Raw genomic sequence first — 14390 nt, 5'->3', positions numbered from 1 at the left:
CAACTAATGTTAAAGTTTGTTTCACATGAGTTTTTTGTCTCTAGAACTTGCTTACCATCTTTCTTGCTTTTTTTGCGTCTAACTCCCTTGGTGTATTTTTTCCAAAATTTGCGTTTCTCTTTGCCTCGTGCCCTCAGGGCAGCTTTGGGGTCAGTGATCCAGGCGTGATAAAGAAACTGGAGAACCGAGAGAAGGAGTTTAGCATCAATGAAAGGATGTGGAGAAGAGGCGTCACTGAGGTCAGTCATGCAAGAACAACAGCAAAAGGAAAAATTACCAATTTAAGGTGGTTTTGCATGTTTTAGTCCATTAATTACAAATCATGTACACTTTATATTACTACATACCATTTTCAAAACAATACCTTAACTTTTAAAAATGATTTCAACATAACAAGAGCAGCAGCAGACTCTCACATAGCTTCCCTGAATGTACCAACAAGAAAACCTTTTCAAAACAGTCCAGTAAAAACTTTAATAAAACAACAAAGATGACCTAATATTCCCAGTGATCCACTGCCTATCTCAAGCAAGTTTTTAATCCTCTGCAGTGTTAAAATGTACGGTATGCCCAAGAAAATAGTAGGCAGTATTGTCAATAATTAACACTTTCACTGTTAATGCACTGTAACATGCACAACCACCAGTGTAACACAAAACACAAACAATGTCTTTCATCAGAGACAAGGCCCAAACGCTAACCGCTAATACTGTTGTTGCTTCACTGATCATGATAACTCACAGATGCTCTAAGCTCAAAGCAGTAGACCACACGAAACGGTCAAAACAGACAGGAAACACTTAACACATCCAAGACCATGTCAGAATAAAGCTCCAGGCCACGTGTCCAGTTCATTTCAGACAACAACATGCAAAAGAGCAAAGGTTGAAAGCATTTCCATTCCAGTTTGATGCTTTATGTTTATGTTTGATGAAATTATCCCAAATTAGCGTTTGCTTGGGACATGGATAAACTCATGTATCACTGTGGTGTGTGTATATGTTTAATATTTGGTTATTCCTGCCAAAGCAGAACACCAAACATGAGCTGGAAAGGCAGTTTGCTGTGGAGTTATTTGTTAGTCAGAGTGGCAGATGCTCATACAGAAAGCAAGCTGTGTTAGTTGTGGCGAGTACCTTGCCTGCCTTGACTACACACTGCAGTATAGTTTTAGGCAGCTTAATGATAGACTTAGGCAAAGCCAGAACAGCAGAGACAAACTTCCCAATAGCTCGCTACAGAGAGACAACAGAGTGGGAGAGGATTAGTAAAAAATGATTTCATAATATTAGAAACAACACAGGTTAACTGTGTTAGGAGACATTGAACAAGAGAGGATTTGTAGTCCAGGATACTGTACAGGTGAATATACATCATTTATCACATCCTCCCGAAAGTTAGTATTCAAAATCTTTAGTCCTTCGTAAAAATAGCAATATCACAAAATAAATATAATCCATTAAAAGCCACAAACTCTAAAATTTACTCAAGAAAATTAGATTTTTTTTTAGTAACATTAAAATATACATGTATGAAAAGCAAAGTTCACACAACAAATGTTTGTCTTAGCGAAATGTTGTACGAGCAGTATTCTTAACTTTGCAAGCAATGCATCCTATTCTGTTAGTTTGATGCATGTTGAATGTTTCACACTGAAACCGATGGAAAAATGAGCCACTACTTTAAGTCACCTGAAACGCAGACTTCTTTGGTGGTTCATCGTCTCTTTTCTCCTCTTCCTCCTCTTCCTCCTCACTGTCAGTTTCAAACAAATAATAGTCTCCACTTCTAACCACTGAGGGGCAGAGGGTAAAGTGTAGTTACATTCAGTCACACAGAGGCTGAAGTCATTCATCGTTTTCACAACATTAAAATGAGGTTCAGAGAAGGTTCCCTTGCTGAAAGGAAGATGCAGGAAAATCAAACCACTTACCATCAAATTCTACGTAATTCACTACATATCAAACATTTAGCTGAGTCTACAGTTAGTCATGATATAGACACACTTTTAAAAACATCAGACATAAGAGGATGAAACAGAAAATGCAGAAAACAACAGAAAACACACAACGTATTGAAAATGTTAGTATGACTGATATAACTATGAGCACAAAGCACAATGAAGGATGTCTATTATAGACTATTATTCCAGTAAGCACAGTTGCCTTTAAGCTACTTGACAGAGCAAGTGACTCCTGTCTACTGTAGTTAAGTGTTAGAAGCAATGGTATAGACAAGGCTGACTTATGTCCTTGAACAGAACCACAGTGGGCGGGGGGTGAGGGAGGATGCTGGGATATGGAGATGAAACATCAAATGACAAAGAGATAAAATGGAGAAATAATTTGAAAATGTCATGTGGGGGTGGAATACGATATGAGACATGAGTTCAAACCAAACAGGCAACCACTGTATTGACTCAGAAAGAGGCTGGTGTTTTTTTTATTTATCACAAAGAGACTGTGAAGGTCTTCATTTTAAATATTCGATCGCAGTTTCCAATCATTCTTGCTGTTTTATTTTCTCCTGGGTAACACCTGTTTGGTGATGTCATGTCATGGTCATGTCTACAGGCAAAGAATGAACAAACCCTTCATCCCTTATACCAGTACTGAGAATAAAGGCGAGGCGACTTCATATCTTTGCATGAAAATGTTTTACAACAGAGTGATTCTCTACTGTGGGCTCTTTAGGTGAGACCGATGATGACGTTTATGTTTTAAACAATGTCAACCTCCAGCCATTAGTCATTTTTCTTTATCGCCTCATCGTGTCTATTTAAGGCAACCCTATACCAATACTGACACGGTTTTATAGATCATCTTGAAGCTGAAGTGCCACTCCACATACAGTGTACAGTTACATGAGAGCTACAGGTTATAAGGGCCCTTAAATAGAGACAAAAAAGGACTAAAGCCTGGATGGAACAAGGCTACTGTATGTTGGTGCCTTCAGAGCCCAGGGGCAGTATGGGAATCCTCAGCGTTCTGGTCAAGGACACAAGGGCCAATCAGAGTGGAGGAAGAGAAAAAAGGGGGTTTGGGGGGTCAACCTACTGGAAGCATGGTCAACCCACGGCCTCCACCACTGCTTTTTTTTGGTCTTGGCTTTCGTTCGCTGTGCTCCTAAAATTTCACAAATACAGCAATGCAACATTTCATAAAAAAATTTATTCTGCAAACTTCAAGGCATATTTTTACGCTACTAACCTGCTCTTTTAGATCAAATACTAATGAAAATACATTATTACACAACATATATTAATGAATTGGGTGGATTAGGCATTAATACACTCTCTGGCAGTCATATAATCTCAACACAAACTTTTCTAACATTGACTGCACAGAGAGAGGCCCTGGCAGCCTTCGTCATACCATCATCATCATCCTCCCCGGGCTGGACGAGGGTCTGTCCTTCTCCAGACTCCTGCGCCATGCTCAGCATCTTCTCCTTGCCCCTCTTAAACTTTTGCTGCCTCACCTTAATGCGCTCCATCCTGATTAGATCAGAGAGACAGTGAAGAGACACGAAGTATAGACACAGAGGAACATCACTGACGGCATGACAGACCATAACAATCTCCAGGCTTCATATGGAAATTAGTGTACGGTATGTAACAGTGGAGTGCTCATTATCAGAGCTCATGAGTAACTCCTGAGGCAACTGTAAGTGGTGGAAATACATTGACTTTATGTAGTATGATATACTGAGTGATGGCTTCCTGGAAAAAGTAAAGATGGAGCCAGGGGCTGCTTTTAATTCAGAACAGATTTTAAATGGTTTTCTGAATCATGTTTACTTACTTATGAACTAAATTAGGCCGAGTGTATATTAATCCACTGCTGAAAATAGTCCCCAAGAAATACACTATTTACACCAGTTTGAGTAACATTTGCTAAACACTACAATGCCAAGCTGTTTTGGAAATTACTGAGCTTTTTTTTTTTTTAAATGAAACCATATATTAGTGACCTGTTATTTAAGATTTACATCTCCAGTAGGAATGAATGGGCTTGGGACTAAGTGCCACAGACAGTCGAAGAGACTAACACATTGTTGACAACATTGTGGGATTTGTTGACAACATGACAGCTACAGAATATTCCCAGACTTATCCTTTAAATGAAAGAAAAACAACCAATCACAGTAAAAATTTAAATAAAAAAGTTATTTTAAAGTCCAACAACACAAAAACTGCTATAAATCAAACTGTTTTTCCTAGAGGAAAACTGAAAATGTGTATGAAAGTGTTTTCCAAAGAGTGTATTTAGAATTTGTCTGATCAATAAAAACCCTAGACTTTTCTGACTAACTGTTTTTGCGCATGCTCTTTGGCCTCTTTCAGACACAACTGTTATATCTTAATTGGTTGTAATTGCTCTAAATAAATCTGCTGTATTAACTCTGGTTAATCTAATCCAGAGGAAGAAAACTTTTTTGAAGAATTTTTTGAAGTTCTGTTTATGTCAATGTATAAATTTAGGTAATTTCAAGTCTAGCAATACTTTCTCAAATTTAAATTGCAAAACTTCTCCATGTATTTTATATTGTACAGAAACACCCAAACCACAGCATTACACAACATGGAGTGAGTCAAATATTTGAGTCTCACTGTCTCTTCAGCTGCTCCACAGATTTGCGTTCCTCCTCCAGTCTGGCTCTCACCGCCTTCACTATAGTGGCCTGGAAAAGCTCCGCCCCTCTGAAACACACAGACACACATCAGTGACCAATCAAATGTTCAAAACGTCCAGCGTCAGTGTATGAAGGTTTGATCATACTTTATTATTTAATGACCAAAAAATAATAATAATTATCCGTCATGAACTGCATTTCTTCTTACGCATGTCTCTCATTAGTTTCTGTTGTGCAAATTAAAAATTCAAGTTAAACTTTTATGAAACTTCCAGAGTTCTTACACAGAAAAGACACAAAGCTTTCCCATTATACTGACATTGAACTCCAGAGCATATTTTGGATTTGACCGATTTGTTTGCTTGATACACATCACCAGTTTTTGTTTTCTTCCCTGTCAAAAGTCTATCCATCGTGTACTTTAAATGTTGTTAGCTTACTGATTAAATCTTGCAAACCTGAATCTAGATAGCCTTACTGTCATAGTTTTGGGTTTTTTTCCTGTTTCCTGTTTTATTTTGTAGTGTTCTCCTCTCCTCGTGTGTCTTGTTGTTTTACTTCCTGTCTTTGTTTGCTTTCCCTCCAGTTGAGATTGTTGGCCCAGGCCCTGAGCCTGTGCCAACAAACACAGGTAATTAATTGCGCCTGTGTCTCGTTGTCTCCCCTACCTAAACTTAATCCGGGTTTTTTCCTTTGTTCAGTGTGAGTTTGTCGTTTGCATTTGCATGTGGTTTCCCTTCTGTTTAGTTTGGACTTTTCTTCTGTTCCTTGTTGACCTTGCATGGATTTTTGGATTTTGAACCTTGCCTGCTCCTTGTTGGATTTGTTTGCCTGTCTTGGGCTGCTTTCCTGATTTGGACCTCTGCCTGCCTGACTATCCGTGTAAGCCTTCCCTTGTAATAAATTTGCTAAACTGCCTCTACTCTGCCTTGAAGTCTGCATTTGGGTCCTATTCCCTTGTGTTCCCTGTTTCCTTGCGTGACACTCATACGACACTTACAACATCTGAGTGCTCTTATGTCTTTATTCTCAAATAATTCAGATTCATTGACCTTTTTCACAGCACACTTTTTAACGTCATGGCAGGAAAAGCCCTGCCGCACTGATGGATACAGTAAGCCTTACTATATATACATTGTAGCTTAACTAGGGACTTATTTTATCACATATCCCTGAGAGGTGTACAGTAAATATTACACTAGAAGAATCTGAATATAGGAGCAGCACCCATGGGCGCTTGGCCTCAGCTGTACCTGGATGCGAGGATCTGTGATGCTCTGATATCAGCCACAACATGGAGGAAGTAGTAGCTCATGAAGACTCGTCTCTGCAGCAGCAGGAAGGCGAAGCAGATACTGTCCCAGATGATCCCGGCCTCGTTGCTGGGCAGCTCACAGCGCTGATCGGCAGCTGGAATATAAATACCGCACAGTCGTACACAATCTAATTTATTCAAACTCATTCTATAAAATTTAACTATTGACTTGTTCACACTGCAATAGTTAGTGGAATGAAAATCATTAATCGGCAATGAATTCCTCTCTTTGAATGCAAGCAGCTGTGCAGTTGATGTAAAAACATTGCTATCAGTCTGATTGTGATTACCTCTGACAGGTGAAGGACAGTGAGAACATTTATGAGTGAAAATTGCACAGACTCTCAAGGATGTTAATGTAATGTTATTGGAGTATTGTGGCAGTGTTTTGTATCAACTGTAAATTAGTTGCCCAGTAGGATTAAGATAAAGACTGCGTTGAACTAAATTGACCTGAAAAATAAACATAGGTGTGGGTTTAATTTCAGCTTCTTGGGAAACACACTCTTGGACACGCAATCTGGTGCAGCAAATTACACCAACATGCTATATTTGACAGAGTTGTAGCCAAAATGGGGATTTATGCGCCTCCTAGTACTGAAGGCGATATCGCAACCTTCTTGTGAAATGTATTTTTTTCAAAAATAAACAATGGTAATCATAAGATACACAAAGAAGTTAAAAGTTGAGTCCGCTCACGCCGGTTTTCTTGGTCGACGTTGATTTTGTATTCCTTGATGGTGCAGGCCAGACTGAACAACTGGATCAACCAGCACTGGTTCTCAATCAGAGAGTTGATGTAGCCACAAGCCAGAATCTAAAAACAAGAATCCTTTATTATATACTTGAATACAGTAACTTATCTTATCCTATATATCTCTGTTAACATTTGATTTCACATAACACACAGGCATTGTTAATATGAACTCTGTATCCTAAAATACTGCGAACAAAGACGTTTATAGTGAATGTGTTTCTTCTGTATGCACATTCATGCAGACAGATGTTTTAAAATCTAAATATTATATCGCCTCATACGTACAGTATGCAGGATTTGTCGATCACGTAGTTCATTAACTGAGCTTGATATACAATCTGAAAGAAACTACTCACAGACAAAATGTTCTTCATGGTGATTACAAAGACATTGTAGGCGATCAGGAAGTCCCAGTAGTGGAGGATCTTTTTGATTGGTTTGAGCAACAGCTCACCACCAAAGAGCAGGAAGTAGAAGCAGGCCACCAGGTAGCCCATACAGAAGACACTGATGCGTGTGGTCCCCGTGATGAAGATGATGGTGAGGACAAACCAGAACAGGTAGCTAAACATGATGACCTTCAGCATATCCAGGTAGGACCTACAGGACAGGGGTGAAACCAATACGTCAGCAATATTTTTCCAAAAGTATTCCAAATTCAACAGATAAGTTATTTCTTCAATACCCAGCGGTGACATCGGTAAACACAACATACAGAGCATCCTCGTGCTGCATTCATGGCATGTCAGGAGAAAGGGAAGAGTGTTCACACATTATTCCTAAACAGTTAGCCAGACTGCTAGCCCTGTAGTCATACCTGATATATGGAAACAGCCTAAATTAGCTGTTTTTATTATTGTACATATTTGTGGTTCATTAACAAGTTTAACAAGGTATAAATGTACTGTGTGTGCTATGTAGCTCCTTTTAGTATTAATATTGGATTCTATATACATTGAACTGCCAGCGATGGTACTGTAACCCATCTGTGGTTCTTCTTCCTATAATATATAAATCAGAAATTCCCTGATTTCCCGGCTGACTTGAACGGCTTTTCCCACCCAGCTGACGTATTCACGGTCTGCGTGACAACGTGAACATTTACCAACCCGGCTGGTCTATGATGTAAAGTGAAGTAAAAAAAGGGGCTCACTTGCTGCTATTTAGGAGGAAGTTTGTATTTTGTTCTCAGTTGTTTTTTTCACCGTTAATTCCTGTAGGTAGAGAGGTGTCTGTATCCAACATCAGAATTTTATTTTAATCTTATAGCATCTCAATTAGTTGAATAATCTTAAGTCAAAGGCCACTTACTACTTGCTTTTCCCAGAGCTTGCAACTGCCTGGCATCAACGGTGGATGAAGACCATGTTAACCACCTGTTATTAATACATGACCAGAGCTTCGGTCACCTGATGACAACAGAACCAACTCCATGATGCCTGAGCAAACTCCTTTTGCTGATGAGATGTGGTTGAAAGCTCCAGAAAAAGCTATTAAGAAACAATTTTTCCCAAGGTCAAGAATGAACTTTCACGCCCTCTCTCAACTGCAGTGCAGAGAGACAGACGTATATTTACATAAACATTTTGCCAAATGTGGCTTTATTGTTTATGTTTAATAACATTTCTTCTTTATTTGACTGGAGTGACAGAAAAGTTAATTTTAGTCACATGAAGTTGGATGTAAACAGCACGGACCCCAGCCAGCCGAGATAAGTTGCTAAAAAGGATGCATGCTTACCACATCCGCCCATCAATCACACTTAGTTTATCACTTATCACGGTCAGGACACCGGTAGGAATCTGATCAATGAATGTGATCCAGAGCTGAAACCCGACTCCTGTCACTCAGCACAGGTACTACATGCCCTGCGTGTGTCTAACATGCTAAAAGCATGCGTATATGGATCCTGCGTTATCATGTGACGGACCATTAATATGATTGGTGGAGTGAAAACATAGGAAGCAACGTGCATTAATTTGATGGAAAACATGGGACCACAACAGTTGCACTGTTTAGGAAGCAGCTCTGATGAAGTGGGATTGGATCGGACGATGCGTTGATGGGCCGGAATAGCTGAGTTAGTGTCCTTCTTCATCAGGGGGAGAAAATACCTTTTCCATACTTAAAAGCTATTTATTGAGTTAGAGTACAGGGCAAAAGCGTCTGAGTCGCGGAGTGACGGACAGAGTGTTTTTGTGGATTATGGATTTCTCCCCCACCCCGTATCCGTAATTCGATCCTGGAGGGAAACGATGGAATAAGTGCAGAGCTGCTGTGGCGTGGACAGACGGGCTGTACAGCTCTCTTTCTCTCTACTAGGGCTTGTTGATGGACACAGAGTGCGTTAATAAAAGACTTGTCCACTTTGCGCATCAAAACAGTGGAATGTGAAGAGCACATAATCAATGACTGTGGACAGGTCAGGATGCTCTCGCTGTCTTTCTAACTCGCTCTCTATTCTTCTCTCCTCTCTTCACTCTTTTTTATGTGCAAAGTCAGTATCTAGCTCTAGATTCAAATATCGGACAGCCAAAATTCTGAATTATGTATACAGTGGGTATTTAATAACTGCTCTCACTAAGCTACTGCCATGAGCTACTGTCATCAATCAGTTTTTTTCTTACCTTTATTTATCTAGGATAAGGGATTTGCTGAGCGAGTATGTTCTTATTCAGCACCAACCCACTTAAGATTTCTACAGTTACACAGTTAGCAGCCAAGTACAACAACAGTTTTCTACTGAGTTGGCCTGAGCAGATCGACTGGAGCGGCTGGGGTACACAGTACAGTACATTACTCATCTGTACCTCAGTGGCTGTTGCTGAAATAATGTGTTACCAGCCTGCTTCTGTACCTTTTAGACCATCAGTGAGTTTAAAGCTCTACTTGATAACTTGGCACAATAGCGTCACCCTGGTTCGCAATTGCACTTTTTGTTTCCAACATGTATTAAGTGATTTCTTTGGCCACTTGGGGGTGGCAGATACAAGTTGTGAACACAACATTGTCATCACCTTTTAAGTTGATATGGTGAACTTGTTAGCAAACAGTTGCGAATTCACACATTCTTGTATTTACAGGACAACATTATCATTCATTTGGAGCCGTGTTTCTGGCCACCTGGAGAATGTAAGTCCAACATTCACTGTCTTTTAGCTCTGTTTTTGGTCTCAACCAACTCTTATAGGAAATATTATATCTTTAGCTGTTAAATGATCCACCATGTTCATCAGCTAGTCTCTAACTCTGTCTGTGTCGTTTGGTGCTAAGCAGGTAGTGTACAGTGAGTTTTTAGAGCTTTTTGGCTGAAAAGAGCTGCCTGCTGCACCCGAAAACGACACTATGAGAGCCAAAACAGTAAAGTTGCAGTTAAACAATGAGCTGAAAAAGCCGGCTACTTCACTTCCTTTCCATTTCAGTTTTGTTGTCCTCCATGTTAATGTTGGTTCAGTCAAGCTCCAATGGCACCGAAGTGAATCTAATGTAAAATCAAGTGTTGAAATACGTATGTATGGGATCCAGTGCCATATACTGTATCCATGTAAGCCCTAATAAGAATAAAAAATTTGAAGAACATGCTTGGGCCACTCCCTGCTGTAGTGTGAACACAGCATGTCAGTGTAAGCTGCTGTACCTGCAGTGGATGAAATCGGGGACGGGGTTGTGGACGCTGAAAGTGGCTGCGTCCAGGTCTCTGCAGATCTCCACGTTGTCTCCAGCCATGAGGCGGACTGCCGCCTTGTTCTCATCATCAAAGACCTGCCTCTGGAAAGAGGCACACAGCAGCAACATGAAGTCATCTAGAAAAGAAGAGAGGAGAAATATCATTTCTACTGAACAAAATCTTGCTAATACTAACACTAGAAACTATAATGACTATCGTCATTATCATTATCATCACCACTACATATCTACAAATTGGAAAAAAGTGGTTTAAACACTCTCTAGAGCTACAAAGATACACATACAGATGAGGAACCATGGATTGGGTTTGGTGAGGAAATCTGGAGCGTAGAGCCACTTGACCACATTGGAGTCTGTAGTAGAGTTGGGAAACCTCCAGGGATAGTCTGAAATGAAAACATGCACCACTATCATCGGACATACGTGTAAAACAACATAAAAATGTCATGTTTATTTGTGGAGCACTTTAAAATGACAGCACTGGCAACAAGAGCCTTGACATGGTAACAAATAAGACAAGAAAAAGTACATCACAAAGACAGAGGAACAACAGCTTTTATGTCCTTGTACAATGAATTTTTGTAACTATGTTGTGAAACAATTTAAAGCCTCAATGTTCTTCTGGACCAAGATATCTATAGTTTTACACAGACATGTATTTTGTGAAAAAATACATTTTGATCCTACAATGTAATTTACAAGTAATACATAGCTAGTTTTGAGACTTAGAGCACCTTGACACAACATAGACGGTTACGAAGTTATCAATATTAGTAGGGCTAAATGAACAGGACAGAAAATTAACTGACAACTATTTATATAATCCATTAAAATACCAAACATTTGTTGTTGTCCGCTTCTCAAATGCAATGATTAGCTTTTATATCATTATAAATTCAATACTGTGGCTTTGTGAATATTGGTCAGACAAAACAAGAAATTGGAAGATGTCACCTTGGTCTTTAGGAACTTGTAATGAGCATTTTTTACTATTTTTTGACATTAAATAAATAATGATTACTCAATTGACTGAAAAAATAAATGCTAGATTAATTGATAATGAAAATAATCATTGATTGCGGCCTGAAATCATAACAATAACTGGCTGTCAATCACTTTCCTGTGACTGTAAGTACAGTCTGGCCGAGTCGATCACACAAACCTTTACAGGCTGCGGGTGGGATCCCGATGCAGATAAAGTACTGGAAAGTCAGCATGAAGGCCAGGAAGAAGCAGTACTTGGGCCAGATCTCAGCGATGGCTTTCCTCCTGCGTTTATACATGACTGCTATCAAGGCGAAGGCATGAAGCATGGCATAGAAGTCCATACGTTGCCCAATTACATTGACCACCAACAGCAGGCACGTCTGAGGGAAACACATGAGGAATATACACATGAAGCGACGGAGCTAACAGTTTTCAGATAAAACATATATAATTTGCTCTTTTCACTTGTCTCTACCTCAAGTCCAAACTTGTAGAAGAAGTAGTTGATGAAGTATTTGATGAAGCTGACGATGCCGATGTCCAGATGCTGCCGTGTGATATCATGGAAGATAATCCTGGCGGCGGGAGGCGACAGTTTGTTCCTCACTCTGAAGTATTCCTGATGGCGGTAGATGGTCACCTCGAATGCTAAGAGAGCCAGCATCAAGAGGTTGTTCTGCACAGATGACAGAGAGGATATTTTTTCTGTATTCCTTTTGTTGAAAATATAGTTTAAATAACTGATTGGTTGATTGACAGAATATTGAATGATTAAATGATTTCAGTAATTCATCGAATAAAAACACCAAACGTTTTGTGATTTTTATTTAAAAAACATAAAGTTGTGTTAAAGTTTGGCCACTGGCTAAACTTAGTTACCGTTTTTAACTGATCACTTTCATTTCTGGCAACTTGTGATGGACATTTGTCATATTTTCTGACATTTTATACACAAAAGCTCAGTTTAAATATACTGTAATCAAAGTTGATCTGCTTTTTTTTATCATTTTTACTTTATTAACATAATATTGGAGGTCCTTCTGATGAAGAAAATACTCTTTTTGCTACTGTTAAAGGAATACTTGGACAGCACTACAGAGTTCTGTGGTTTTCTAGGGGATTATGTGAGGGACTTGGCCAGGCGCAGTGACTTCCTGGAGTCATAATCGCCCTGTAAAACAACAAATTCAGTCATTTTTACACTTTTTTTGTACAGATTAAACAAACCAGATATAACGTATTAATTAGTGAACAAAATCTGCTTACCTGTGTCTCTGGTAGGCAGATTTTGTTAGCTTTGGACGGAGCCAGGCTAGCTGTTTGTCCCTGTTTCCAGTCTTTGTGCTAAGCTAACTGGCTGCTGGCTCCAGCTTCATATTTAACAAACTGATATGATAGTGGTATTGATCTTCTTTTCTAACTCTCAGCAAAATAAGCGAAAAGGTGTATTTCCCAACATTTCTAACTATTCCTTTAACTAATTCCTTTATTTTCATGACCGTAATTTGTTAAATTGTTCTTCCCTTGCCGCGATGATATCCTGTGTATACTGAATGATTCCACTCCTCACCCTGAGGTAGCCCAGCAGGTCCTTAGACTTCTCCAGGCCCACCCACACGGCTGGATCCACAAGTTTCTCATACAGCAGAGACTTCTCCATCTCAGCCTGCTGGTCCTTTGAGTAGTTTTCCTGTGGGCAGCAAATATAAGTGTTGTTGGCTCTGACAAAATGCAAACTTGCTTTAAAAGGTATTTACTGTGCCATGCACTCCCAGCCATAATATTTATGTATGTGTTGTGCAATAAAAACTGTTTTGGAAAGGACTCTTTTGAAACATGAACAAATTAATTCTTAGTGCATTTAAGGATAGTAAGGATAATGTTAAGCAGTATGTAGTGTATACAACTAGGGTCAAAAAGCATGTTCTGATTATATTCACCATAGAGCAGTTCTTGGAGTACGATGGTGGGTTTATAGACTTCAGCTGGTACAACATTTTGCATACGATGATAACACACGTCCAGACAGTGCAAACACTGGAGGCAAGGGGCCGATACTGGCTGTAGGGCAGTGCGAAGGCCCAGGACGCCAGGAACACATAGTTGAGCAAAGACACCTGCACAGGAGACAATACAGGCGATGAGGACAACAAAAAAAAGTAACCAGCTCATATAAATCCCTTTTCCACTGACATTCTCCTTTTTCTCATTCTCCTCTGACTACTATTAACAATAATTATTACTAAAGTGTTACTGTACATTTCAAAACATGTTCACACAGCACAGGTGTAGAAAGTAAAGAATAATTTGAGGCAAATTAAAAAAAACTTAAAAGTTGAGGTCAAGAACCGTAAATAAAAGATCATTACATTACATAAATCTAAGTCTATAAAAGTGAGTATTAATAAGAATCTAACAGACTGATCCTGAGGAGCTTATCCAGGCTAAACCCCTGTCAGTTTGCTCCAAACTCAAAGAAAACTCAGATCAAGGCTTTTATTTCAATCCAGAAACTGTAACAGCTATTACAGTTTGCCCTCAGACTATTATCTGGCTAGTCTGTGGTGTAGTAGAGAGTCCAGGTTCATTTCAAATTGGTTCAAGTTGGCTCAGAGATTAACTTATTTTATACAGCGTCTGAGCAATAAAATCAACCAAGAAAATTTGAGCATTGCCTAATGTAACTGTAGGTACTTGTTGATTATTGATATAATAGCTCTTCGCCTCACAATTGTATGAAATGCACTTAGTTTTAGAAAATAGTGACATGACAGTCATTTATTTGCAAAGAAATAAATGCTGCTGTCATTCATTTTACATGTTGAGTTCGACCACAACCTACTACAAACCATGTCTGGTTTATATTGTGCAAAGGTAGCACAGCAATGCGAAAACACTCAAGAGCTTGATTTCTTGGATAAAATCCACTTTGAAGAGTCAGGGTATCTGGCCCACCTTCCCCACCTTAAGGTGCACGGAAAAGGAAAAGCTTTTTTAAAGGGTCAAACT

The 14390-nt window shown here is 39.3% G+C and overlaps 1 protein-coding gene across 11 annotated transcripts in view; it reads right to left on the bottom strand.

The window, feature by feature from the left end:
- LOC122886783 (piezo-type mechanosensitive ion channel component 2) overlaps positions 1-14390 on the bottom strand; it is an 88785-nt gene that overhangs the window by 20564 nt on the left and 53831 nt on the right. For 6 of the 11 annotated variants that reach the window (XM_044219382.1, XM_044219381.1, XM_044219384.1 and 3 more), the window contains 15 exons: positions 13322-13498; positions 12952-13071; positions 11857-12057; positions 11557-11761; positions 10679-10780; positions 10345-10510; positions 7064-7307; positions 6650-6767; positions 5889-6045; positions 4613-4702; positions 3375-3496; positions 3057-3125; positions 1692-1795; positions 1137-1235; positions 56-176 (listed from right to left, as the gene is read on the bottom strand). In XM_044219382.1, coding sequence (XP_044075317.1) covers positions 56-176; positions 1137-1235; positions 1692-1795; positions 3057-3125; positions 3375-3496; positions 4613-4702; positions 5889-6045; positions 6650-6767; positions 7064-7307; positions 10345-10510; positions 10679-10780; positions 11557-11761; positions 11857-12057; positions 12952-13071; positions 13322-13498 — 2095 coding nt within the window. The remainder of the gene's footprint in view (positions 1-55; positions 177-1136; positions 1236-1691; positions 1796-3056; positions 3126-3374; positions 3497-4612; positions 4703-5888; positions 6046-6649; positions 6768-7063; positions 7308-10344; positions 10511-10678; positions 10781-11556; positions 11762-11856; positions 12058-12951; positions 13072-13321; positions 13499-14390) is intronic. The other 5 variants (XM_044219388.1, XM_044219389.1, XM_044219392.1 and 2 more) reach the window with 2 other exon arrangements.

Source organism: Siniperca chuatsi, linkage group LG13 (assembly GCF_020085105.1).
Source record: "Siniperca chuatsi isolate FFG_IHB_CAS linkage group LG13, ASM2008510v1, whole genome shotgun sequence".
NCBI lineage: Eukaryota > Metazoa > Chordata > Actinopteri > Centrarchiformes > Sinipercidae > Siniperca > Siniperca chuatsi.
The sequence above is the reverse complement of the archived record's forward strand: the minus strand, read 5'-3'. Positions and strand labels throughout refer to the sequence as shown.